This window comes from Bufo bufo, chromosome 6 (genome assembly GCF_905171765.1).
Source record: "Bufo bufo chromosome 6, aBufBuf1.1, whole genome shotgun sequence".
In the NCBI taxonomy this organism is placed as follows: domain Eukaryota; kingdom Metazoa; phylum Chordata; class Amphibia; order Anura; family Bufonidae; genus Bufo; species Bufo bufo.
In genome coordinates, this window is record NC_053394.1 from 383,824,571 (window position 1) to 383,837,344 (window position 12,774).

Sequence of the window (12,774 nt, forward strand, 5' to 3'; positions counted from 1 at the left end):
AGAGGCCTGAAGGGACTTCTGGATCTGTACCCAAGAAGCACGTAGGACGGAAAGGTGATCCTCCACAGCCGGAATATCCTGGGGAGAGAATACCTCCGGTAACACGGCAGGTTGGAACCCATAATTGGCCATGAAGGGAGACGTCCCAGAGGAAGAGTTCACCGCCGTGTTCCTGGCAAACTCAGCCCAAGGCAGGAGGTCAACCCAATTGTCTTGGTGATCGGAGACATAGCAACGAAGGAATTGCTCCAAGGCCTGATTGGATCGTTCTGCGGCACCATTGGACTGAGGGTGGTAGGCCGAGGAGAAGGAGAGATGAATCCCCAACTGGGAGCAAAAGGCGCGCCAGAACCTGGACACAAACTGACTCCCCCGATCCGACACAATCTCCTTGGGCAAACCGTGCAACCGGAAGACCTCCCTGGCAAAAATCGTGGCCAACTCTTGTGCAGAGGGTAACTTCTTGAGAGGAACACAGTGGCACATTTTGGAAAACCGATCCACAATCATGAGAATGACCGTATGGCCTCGGGATGCAGGGAGGTCCACAATGAAATCCATCCCCAGGTGTGACCATGGGCGCTCCCCGGTGGCTATGGGTTGCAGAAGGCCCAACGGAAGGTGCCGAGGGGACTTACTCTGGGCACAAACGGAGCATGCCGCTACATATGCGGCGATGTCGGAACGTAGGGAAGGCCACCAGAACAGACGTGAAACAGCCCAGGACAGCTGATTCTTTCCAGGATGCCCCGCGGTCTTGGAGTTATGGTAGGTTCGCAACAACCGAGTGCGCAACTCCTCAGGCACAAAACATCTGCCGTTGGGTCTCCCAGAGGGAGCACCAGATTGAGCCGCCAAAATCTGCTCACCCAGGGGAGAGGTCAGGCTGGTGCGAATGGCGGCCAGGATCTGATTCGGAGGTATGACCGAAGTCGGAATCGACTCCTCCCTGGACAGCTCGGAGTACTGCCGTGATAGGGCATCCGCCCTGATGTTCTTGGAACCGGGTAGGTAGGAGACCACGTAATTAAAACGTGACAAGAACAGAGCCCATCTGGCCTGACGTGGTGTCAATCTCTTGGCCTCAGAAAGGTAGGTCAGATTCTTATGGTCCGTCAGGATGAGAACCGGAACCACCGAACCCTCGAGCAAGTGCCTCCATTCTTTAAGGGCCTGCACGATGGCCAATAACTCCCTGTCACCAATCTGATAGTTGCACTCCGCGGAAGACAGTTTCCGGGAGTAAAACCCACAAGGAAGCAGAGGACCCTCTGGTGTTCTACGCTGAGACAGAAGGGCGCCTACTCCCGTCTCAGACGCGTCCACCTCGAGGACAAAGGGCAACCCAGGGTTGGGATGCGACAGAATCAGAGCCGACACAAAAGCGGACTTTAGGGCCTCAAAAGCTCGGATGGCCTCGAGCGGCCAGACCTGGGAATTACTGCCCTTCCTGGTCAGATCCGTGAGAGGCTTGGCCAGCATGGAAAAGTCCCTGATGAACTTCCGATAATAATTGGCGAAGCCCAAAAAGCGCTGCAGGGAACGAAGACCACTGGGCTGGGGCCACTGTAAGACAGCCGAAACCTTCTCAGGATCCATGGAGAACCCCTCAGCGGAAATGATGTAACCTAAGAAGGTTACCTGGGATCGGTGAAATTCGCATTTCTCAAGCTTACCGAACAGCTTGTTCTCTCGTAACCGTTGCAACACTCGTCTGACATCCAGAATGTGGGCCTCCATGGATTCAGAATATACCAAGATGTCATCCAAATAGACCACCACACACTGCTGCAACAGGTCACGGAAAACATCGTTGATGAATTCCTGAAAGACTGCGGGCGCATTGCACAACCCAAAGGGCATAACCAAGGATTCATAATGACCGGTCCTGGTGTTAAACGCGGTCTTCCACTCATCGCCCGCCTTGATCCTTACCAGGTTATATGCCGCCCTCAGGTCGAGTTTGGTAAAGACCGTGGCCCCTTTAAGGCGATCGAACAGCTCGGAAATCAAGGGTATCGGGTAAGCGTTCTTGATCGTGATGCGATTGAGACCCCTGTAATCAATGCAAGGCCTCAACTCACCGCCCTTCTTTTTCACAAAGAAAAATCCAGCCCCTGCCGGGGACGAGGATTTGCGAATGTGTCCGCGTGAAAGCGCCTCCCTCACGTACTCCTCCATGGCCACATTCTCCGCTACCGACAGTGGATAGACTTTGCCACGAGGAGGAACGGCACCAGGTTGTAACTCTATGGCACAATCGTATGGGCGGTGCGGAGGTAGGGCAACTGCGCGCACCTTATCGAATACATCCCGGTACTCCTCGTATTCAGGAGGCAACAGAGAGTCCGAGGAAGTACACAGCAACTTGACAGACCCATGGATGCAACTAGCCCCACACTGCGGTGACCACGAGAGGATCTCGGCCGATCTCCAATCGAAAGTCGGATTATGCTTCTGGAGCCAGGGGTACCCCAAGACCACCGAGTAGTGTGGAGACGAAATAACCTGGAGGCAGACCGACTCTCTGTGAACGGCACCAATGGCTATCCCCACTGGAAGGGTCTCATGAGTCACGTGTGGCGGCAGAAGGGGTCTGCCGTCTATCTCCTCAAGAGCCAGTGGGGAACCTCGAGCCTGCAGAGGAATGGAATTGGCGGCAGCGAACACACTATCAATGAACAAACCACCAGCACCAGAGTCCACCAACGCCTGGGTCGTCACCGAGCCCCCGACCCAGGAGAGGACAACAGTGATCAGTGGTTTGTCAACACGGGAAACCGGGGACGAGGAGACTCCACCCAAGATCTGCCTCCGACAGGATCTCAGGTGCGAGCGTTTTCCCGGACGGTTCGAACATGCCAACCGAAAATGCCCACCGAGACCACAGTACATGCATCGGCCCTCGCGTCTCCGGAGTACCCTCTCCCCCTCGGACAGGCGAGCAAACCCCAGCTGCATGGGTTCACCCCCAGACAAGTCATCCCCAGGAGGCGTGGGAGGAGAGGGAGGCACGGGTGGGACAGCAAACATAGGCGCCAATCTGTTAGAAGACCTCCGCAGGCTCTCCTTAAAGGAAGGTCTCTCCCTGAGTCTGGTGTCAATCAAAATCAGGAAAGAAATAAGAGACTCGAGCTCCACTGGTAGGTCCTTAGCTGCAACCTCATCCTTCAAGGCTTTCGAGAGACCATGAGAGAAAGCAGCGACCAGAGCCTCATTATTCCAGCCCACCTCTGCTGCCAGGGTACGAAACTCAATGGCGTATTCAGCTACGGATCGTGAACCCTGTCTGATGGACATAAGGAGCTTCGCAGCAGAGGCAGCACGAGCCGGCACATCAAATACCTTCCGAAGAGAAGCAACAAAACCGGAAAACTCGGCAACCACCGGATTGTTGTTCTCCCATAAAGGGCTGGCCCAGGCCAAGGCCTTGTCCGAGAGCAGCGAGATCAAGAAGCCCACCTTTGATCTCTCAGTAGGAAAGGCATGTGGCAGCAACTCGAAATAAATGCCCACCTGGTTAAGGAAACCTCGGCACTGAGTTGGCTCTCCCCCAAAGCGCTGTGGAAGAGGGGCAGAACCGGTCATACCCCGAAACACCGCAGGCGCAACAACAGGTGTCGGGGTAGACTCTGGCGCAACAACCGGAGCGGCAGTAGGAGCGACAACCGACCCATCGGCAACGGGAGCGAAATGAGCCATGCGTTCAAGCAGGGTTAGCAACGCCACAGCGAACCGACCCAACAGGTGATCCTGCTGATCAAGTCTGGCAACCAGCATGGGTAGCGAGGATGGCCCTGTACCGTCAGAATTCATGGCTTGGTCCTAATGTCACGGAACCATGAACCAGACGTACAACAAGAGATAAGTGAAAATAAGAAGGCTTTATTGAAAATAAAGCTGTAAAGCAAAAGTCCAAACGGATGGTGAAACCGAAGCAGAGTCTTTGAGAGGCCAGGGGTCAGGAACCAGAAGGGTAGTCAGACGAAGCCAGGATCAGGAACCAGCAGGGTAGTCAGACGAAGCCAGGATCAGGAACCAGCAGGGTAGTCAGACGAAGCCAGGATCAGGAACCAGAAGCAGCAGCAGTCTTAGAAGCATGTGAACACAGGAGGACCAAGCAAGGAACTGAAGCCACAGACCTCCTATATATATGAGCTAGGCATCCAGCTCCTCCCAGTGGGAAGGAGGAGCCGCAGGGTGGAAGGCTACAAGAAACCCAGAAACCAAGATGGCCGCCAGCACATGTCAAACGAAGGAGAACAGCAAGAAGGTAAGACCATGACAGGAACACTATTTTGCCTTTGCAGCTCAAGGAGGGCGTGTTTTGTACTATAAGAGTGGCTGAAGTGCATGCAGTTTCTTGGCAATTTTCAAGACGTCTTGCAGTTAGGTGGAAGACTTCAGGAACTGTGTTACAACCAGATTAAAGATGTGCGCCATTCAGAGCGCATGGGTCAGCCCTCCTTGATGCAGGACCAATAGAATGTCCCGTTATCGGTGACCATGGTTCCGATCTTCAGTTGGTGAGGATTCAATTTCTTGGTTGAAGACGTGGAGCAGTTCCTCCCCGATGTGACTCAGTTTGCCAGGCTGGCCAGGTGCAGAACAGCCTGACACCGCCATTTTCTGTATAGGTGGTATGCTGAAGGACCACTCCAAACTGTGCCTACTGTGGAAATTGAGGAGGACATTGGTGCTGGAATCACAGCTTGAGAATGCGGAGGTGGCATTGCTATCACCTGGCCAAGTTGTTGGTGTGTCTAGGCTGGAACCACATTTACACAGCGGGCTGTAAAGGATGTATATTGTCCTTGACCATAGTTATAGCATCACAAGTCGGCGCTACCATGAACTGTGCCAGACACCGACAGGCTCAAGGACTGGCCCACCTTCTGCTGTATGTACGTATGCTGGGCTGGTACAGCTTTTATAGAGAAATAGTGATGCCTTGGGACACTTTACCTTGGCACAAGCCATAAGTTCTCAATTGTGCATAGTCAACCACATGGAAAGGGATGGACTGTAGTACCAGCAACTTGGCCAGGAGCACATTCAGCTTCTGTGCTGTTGGATGAGTGCACGCATACTGTTGTCTTTTTGCAATCGCCTCAGTGATCAATTGCTGGCGAAATGCTTGACGAGGAGCATCAGGACCAGTAGACGATGGGTAGTAAACAGCGTTCCCTTCTGCTGAGGTGGTGGAGCCCTTACTGCTGAAGAAGGGTGTACGGGCTGCTGCGATATGCGTCAGGCTGTACCACTACATTAGCACCCTGGTTTTTCCAGGCCACTTTATGGTGACGCTCCATGTGTCAACGCAGGGCTGTGGTGACAACGTTGGCACCCTTGCCACGCTTCACCTCCTGCCCACAGATCCTACGTATGGCCACGTTGACTTCCTCTGGTGACTTCTTGAAAAATTCCCACACCGGCGAGTTTGGCATTTTACCCCCACCACTGCGTGCTGACTAATTTCTTCAATGTCAATGAGGACACACCAATAACAGTTACATTACTGAGGTTATTTACCCCAATTTGAGACTCAAGGCCTAATGGAATGCTTATCTATTAAACAAGGTGGACACTGTTCAGTCAGATAGCTCTGTGCAGCGATTGATGGAAACTGAGCTGTCTCCTATGGATCCCTTCAGCTTCAGATTACAGAGCCTGCACTGTCCCTGCAGTCTCCCTAGAGTGTGTAAAAACGCTCCCTATGATCTCACTACACTGCCCCTACACTGTCCTTGCACTTTTCCTCTCCAATATTCCACAATTAAAGGGTTTCTACCACCAGAAATACTGTTATGTAGCTGACTGACATTAGCAATGCGCTAATGTCAGCACTACATAACAGTATGTTTTTTACATTTCTCCCTGCAGCTGTTCTGATAAAATAAGCACTCAGCTGTTGCTCAGTGGTCATCACTTCTACCCTTTAAAGTCTCACCCCACCCTTCTGACTATGCGGTTAATAGCTTTATTTGGGTTTGGCTGAGCTGGTGTGAGATCCTCACTGGCGTTTCTGTTTTTCCATCTCTACAGAAGTTAAGTGTCGCATTTGTTTGTATTTCTTATATTCCCTGTTGTATCTGGGCCTGAGACAGAGACTTCCATTTGTCCATCTGGGGAGGAATGGGTTGTCTCTGGTCCTATACTTATTCCAGGGACTTATAGGGAAATCAGGGCCTAGGTATCCTGCTTATGAATGTTCCTACTTTCAAGGTCTATTCATATTGTTAGGTAGTCAGGGCCCGGATTAGGGTTGTCTAGGAGGTGACCTGTTTCTTTCCTATTTTCCAGGGCCAGTTACTGTTCCCCTTCCCTCCTGTGTTCAGTGTGGAATTTCCCCCCCATACTGATCGTGACATTATCAACCGCCACAAAAACTGCTATTTTGTTCAGGTCAGTGCAGCTATGGATCCTATGTCTGTACTGTTCGAACAACTGCAGGTAATGTCTTTGGAGGTAGCTGACCTACACGTCTTACGGGGTCAGAGACCACTGGCGGCTGGTTCCGATGGTGGGTACCAGGCCTGCCCTAAGGTTTCCCTCCCGGACAGATTTTCTGGGGGTAGTGACAATTTCATGCGGTTCAGGTAATCGTGTAAATTGTACTGCGTCCATACTCTTCTGGGGATGAGTGTCAACGTGTGGGTATGATCATTTCTTTGCTTAAGGATTATGCTGTAATGACTGGCGTCACGCACAGGGAGGAAAAAGGGAAAGCCCTGCCCAAGGGAGAGGGAAAGGTGGTGACCCCTAACTCACTTTGCGGCTGGCACCTGACTTCCCTGACGTCCCTAGATGGGTTCCTCACCCGTGCGGCGATCACGTGTCTAAACCCTGGCTTTCCCTAAAATGAGCCCTAGATAGTGAACGGGCCGGTGGGATCGCTAGTCCGCACCACTGTCACTAAGAGGGAAACACCAGGGAGAGGACAGACAAACACATACACCCAGGTGGGAGACCACAATAGACCACAAAGGTCCAACAGAGATCCGGAGGGTAGCGTTCTGGACCAACTACCAGAGAACGCAGCAACACAGCTCCAGAGGGTCAGAATAGATGTCCAGGCAGGAAGCTCTATATCTGGCAACCAGAGAAGTGTGAGAGAGGACTATAAGGAGGTTTGGGAGTGCTGGACAAGGAACAGCTGAGGAGAAGGAGCTATGGATCCCTGAGTGAGCCAAAAGGGTTTGCAAAGCAAACCCAGAAAGCTATCATAAAGAAAACAGCCCTATCTTAAATAGAGCGTGCAGCCAACCGCTGCGACTTCCTGACCCCGGGTATAACGGAGTCAGGCGTGGTTCTTGACACCCTCGTGACAGTACCCCCCTCTCTACGAGGGGCCTCCGGACACTCAGGACCAGGTCTCTCAGGATGAGAGGCATGAAAAACCCAAACTAGCCTGTCGGTGTTTACCTCAGACACAGGAACCCACATTCTTTCCTCGGGACCGTAACCTCTCCAATGCACCAGATATTGAAGAGAGCGGCGGACCCGACGAGAATTAACAATTTTGGATATCTGAAATTCTAGATTACCATCCACGACAACAGGAGGGGGTGGCAGCGGTGACGGTTCTAGAGGTGGAACATATTTTTTGAGTAACGACTTATGAAAAACATTATTAATTTTCAAAGTCTGAGGTAACTCCAGGCGAAAAGCCACGGGGTTGATGATGGCTACAATTTTGTAAGGGCCAATAAACCTAGGACCCAGTTTCCAAGAGGGAACCTTCAATTTAATATTCCTAGTAGACAACCACACATAGTCATTCACTCCTAGGTCCGGACCTGACGACCGTCTCTTATCAGCCATGCATTTGTATTTACCTCCCATATTTTTCAAGTTAGCTTGCACCTTCTGCCATACCGATGAAAGAGATGACGAAAACCGTTCCTCTTCGGGAACCCCAGAAGACCCCCCCCCCCTCTTTGAAAGTACAGAATTGGGGATGAAAACCATATTGTAACGGTCGCGTACACACACACACAGGGGGAAGGGAAGTGACCACTGCGCTCCACCCTTACCCCTGGCCCTGCCTACTTGCCTCACGAGTCCTAATGACAGGGGACAACTGGACGGCAATCCCTAACTTGGAGTAAGTGCAGGGATGACAGACAGACAAACAACAGGACGTCAACGGACCAAGTCAATACCAGGAAAGCTGCAAAGTACAAATGGAGCAAGCAGAGAATTGTCAGGAGAAGCCGGGGTCATAAATACCAGGAGAGCAGAGAAGTACAAGAGGAGTCCTAAGAGAGTAGTCAGGTGGGAGCCGAGGTCACAATACCAGGACGGATGCGCAGTACAGGAGGATCAGGCAAAAGGATGGTCAAGGAACAGGATCAGGTAAGTATTCAGCAGTCCAACAAATACCAGGAACCTAGAAATTAACAGGCAACCTGTAGCCAGCAGGCTGCCTGTATTTATAGTGGGGAGTGAGGGTCATGTGACGTGGCCAGCGTCACATGACCGACAGACCAACCAGTCGAGCACCGAGTGATCAGCTCGGCACTCAAGGCAGACTTAGGAGCAAGGAGCCACCCAGCTAGTAAAGCCGCCCTGGGAATGAGGTCAAACACAGAACCTCATTCCAAAAGCTAAGCAACAGTTCTGCGGGCAATGGGGGACCGAGTGCACCTTCGGAACCCCGTGACAGTACCCCCCCTTTTACGAGGGGCCACCGGACCCAAGACTTCAGGCGATGGCTTTTCAGGGTGTTCTAAATGAAATTTACGAACAAGTCTAGGAGCATGAACCTCCCTGGCAGGTACCCAAGATCTCTCTTCAGGTCCAAACCCCTTCCAGTGAATCAGGTACTGCAAGGAATTACGCACCCTCCTGACATCCACTATTTTAGACACCACATACTCGACAGCATCATTAACAAGAACTGGCGGAGGCGAGGCTTTTGATGGTACTACCGGTTCAAAATATTTTTTAAGCAGAGATTTATGGAACACATTATGAATGTGGAATGACTCAGGCAGCTCCAACCTAAAAGATACCGGGTTAATCACTTCCGTGATCTTATATGGTCCAATAAAACGAGGAGCAAATTTTTTAGAAGTTACCTTGAGAGATAGATGCTTGGAGGACAACCATACTTTATCCCCAACCTGAAAGTTTACCCCCCTTGAACGTCTCCTATCGGCCTTGAGTTTTTGAGAACATTGAGCCTTTTCTAGGTTCGATTGAACCCGGGCCCAAACTGTGCACAGTTCGGAGGAGAGTTTATCAGCTTCAGGGTTAGAGGAGGAGACTGACGACCCAGAATGAAAACGAGGATGAAAACCATGGTTACAAAAGAAAGGGGAGACCCCAGCAGAAGAATTGACACGGTTATTCAGAGCAAATTCAGCCAATGGAAGGAATTTGACCCATAATTGCTGGTCATCAGCAACATACAACCTCAGGAATTGTTCCACAGACTGATTAAGGCGTTCAGTCTGCCCATTACTCTCAGGATGGTAGGCGGAAGAAAAAGACAACGAAATTTTACATCTTTGACAGAAGGCTCTCCAGAATTTGGACACAAACTGCACACCCCTGTCCGAAACAATATTTTCCGGGATACCATGCAATCGAACAATTTCTTTCACAAAAATAGACGCCAGGGTTTTGGCATTCGGGAGTTTAGACAGGGGAATGAAATGGACCATCTTGCTAAACCTATCCACCACTACCCACACTACAGTCTTACCCTCCGCCAGCGGTAGGTCAGTTATAAAGTCCATCGAGATATGGGACCAGGGTCTACTGGGAATGGGTAGGGGTCGTAGGTTACCAGCAGGGCGAGTCCTAGGTGTCTTGGACCTGGCACAAACCTCACAGGCTGACACATAGGACTTGACATCCCTAGTTAGAGTGGGCCACCAATAAGATCTAGAAACCAGATCCTTAGCGCCCTCAACACCCGGATGTCCACAAAAGGCAGAATCGTGACACTCACCCAACAGCTGGAGACGAAATTGTACGGGAACAAACAACTTATCTGTTGGGGTGGATACCGGTGCCAGATGTTGTTCCGACCTAATGCGAGCCGAGATATCCTGGGTAAGAGCTGCTAAGAAGATTTTTGCTGGTAGGATGGATTCAGGTGGTACCTCAGTAGGTTGAAAAGCCTGGAAGCTCCGAGATAATGCGTCCGCCTTCACATTTTTACTTCCCGGCCTGAACGTGATGGAAAAATCAAAACGAGTAAAAAACAGAGCCCATCTGGCTTGACGGGGATTTAACCTCTTAGCAGACTCGAGAAACATAAGGTTTTTATGGTCAGTGACAACAGTTACACAATGCCTTGCCCCCTCCAGAAAATGCCTCCACTCCTCAAATGCCCATTTAATGGCCAGCAGCTCCCTATTCCCTATGTCGTAGTTTCTCTCTGTGGGAGAGAATTTCCTGGAGAAGAAGGCACATGGTCTCAGATTAGTGAGGCTGGCAGGACCTTGTGAAAGGACTGCTCCTGCGCCGTCCTCGGACGCATCCACCTCCACAATAAAAGGTTTCTCCTGATCAGGCTGGATCAGAATGGGAGCGCTACTGAATGCCTTTTTTAATTTTTCAAATGAAGAAATGGCCTCAGTAGACCAATTCTCCAAATCCGCCCCTTTCTTAGTAAGGTCGGTCAACGGTTTAGCAATTACGGAAAAATTCATAATAAATTTACGATAGTAATTGGCGAAACCTAAGAACCGTTGTAAGGCCTTTAAGGATGAAGGTCTTACCCATTCCTTAATTGCTAGTACCTTACCAGGATCCATCTTGAAGGCGTGAGGAGTCAGAACATGCCCTAGAAACAGAATCTCCTGCACACCAAAGACACATTTCTCTTGTTTAGCGGATAGCTGATTCTCCCTCAACACCTCTAATACTTGTTTAACATGAGACACATGGGATTCGAAGTCAGGAGAGAATATCAAAATGTCGTCAAGATAGACAATAACAAATTTACCTAAGAATTCCCTAAGAATGTCATTCATGAAGTTTTGGAACACAGCTGGGGCATTGCTGAGTCCAAAAGGCATCACCTGATATTCAAAGTGTCCTACCGGAGTATTGAACGCCGTCTTCCATTCGTCTCCCTCCTTGATTCGGATTAGATTGTATGCCCCTTTCAGGTCAATTTTGGAAAAACAGGTTGCCCCCAGGACCTGGTTAAATAAATCCGGAATCAATGGGAGGGAGTATCTATTCTGGACAGTGATTTTATTTAATCTCCGGTAATCGATACATGGCCTAAGACCACCATCTTTTTTCTTAACGAAGAAAAACCCCGCCCCCATAGGAGAGACAGAAGGTCTAATATGCCCTTTACCAAGGCTCTCCTTAATATAATCTTCCATGGCCTTGCGTTCGGGCATAGAAAGATTATAAATTCGTCCTTTAGGAAACTTGGCCCCCTCTACTAGCTCTATGGTACAATCATAAGGTCTATGGGGGGGTAGAACCTCTGGGGTTGGTGATGAGAATACATCAGAATATTCTCTAACAACAGAGGGTAAAGTATCAGACTTTACTGAGACCCCAGCCTGTACCACGGACAGGCACGAGTCACACTTAGGCCCCCATCTCACCAACTCCCCATTGGACCAATCTATAGTGGGGTTATGTAGTCGGAGCCAAGGCAACCCTAGTACCACCTCAGCAGGTAGGTTCTCCAGGACTAGAAGAGAACATCTCTCTGAGTGGCACACACCCACGGTTAGAGAAATCTCCGAGGTACATAAGCTCACCGTACCACCAATAAGAGGAGTAGCATCAATACCCATGACATGGATAGGAGTTGGTAAGGCAAACATAGGAATACCCAATCTAACAGCATACTCAGAGTCAATAAAGCTAGCCGCTGAGCCAGAATCAATAAAGGCCTTACCCGCCCATTTATCTACTCCCAGAGAAATCGTAATGGGTACCGAAAGCTTACATTTAGAAAATTCAGGGTGTACCTGGTCTTTAGGTTGCCTTGCCTTAGGAGACTTGACAGAGAGGACCTTCTTAGGACACTGGTTGATCCAATGGTCAGAATCTCCACAGTAAAAGCATTCTCCACGTCTGCGGCGAAGATTCCCTCGGGTCATGCCAACCTGCATGGGTTCCTCGGTGGAGACCTCAGCATTGTCTCTGGGATAGGCCTCTGGCTGGACCACCATCTGGGAAGAGAACTGTTGTTCCTGTCGTCTCTCTCTAACCCGTCTGTCAAGTCGGACAACAAGGGTCATCATCTCCTCTAAGGTCTCTGGAAGTTGATAACTGACCAGAAGATCCTTTAATTTATCAGACAGACCTGACCTGAACTGACTCTTCAGGGCTGGTTCGTTCCATCCTGAGGGGACACACCACCTTCTGAATTGGGTGCAATAATCCTCCGCTGGTAAATTGCCCTGAACCAGTGCCTTTAGAGCCGTCTCTGCTACTAGAGCCCTGTCTGGTTCATCATAGAGGGTACCTAGGGCCTGAAAGAACCCCTCCACAGAATATAAACAACTGGCGCCAGCAGGTAAAGAGAACGCCCAGTCCTGGGGATCACCCTGTAATTGGGAAATGATAATGCCCACGCGTTGACTCTCGGGGCCAGAGGACACGGGGCGCAAACGGAAGTAAAGTTTACAACTCTCCTTAAAAGAGAGAAACTTCTTCCGGTCTCCAGAAAAGGTTTCTGGGAGCTTAATCTGGGGCTCAAAATGCGGACTGGAGGCCTGAGGACTGGAAGAGCCTTGCCCTAACTCAAAAGAGCTGAGTTTTTCCCCTAACTCCTGCACCATC

General features: G+C 50.4%; 1 protein-coding gene across 1 annotated transcript in view; it reads left to right on the top strand.

Annotated features, from left to right (window-relative positions):
• LOC121003532 (oocyte zinc finger protein XlCOF7.1-like) overlaps window positions 1-12,774 on the top strand; it is a 98,770-nt gene that overhangs the window by 15,308 nt on the left and 70,688 nt on the right. The window contains exon 3 of the mRNA XM_040435428.1: window positions 12,659-12,663. Within this exon, the coding sequence (XP_040291362.1) occupies window positions 12,659-12,663 (5 nt within the window). The remainder of the gene's footprint in view (window positions 1-12,658; window positions 12,664-12,774) is intronic.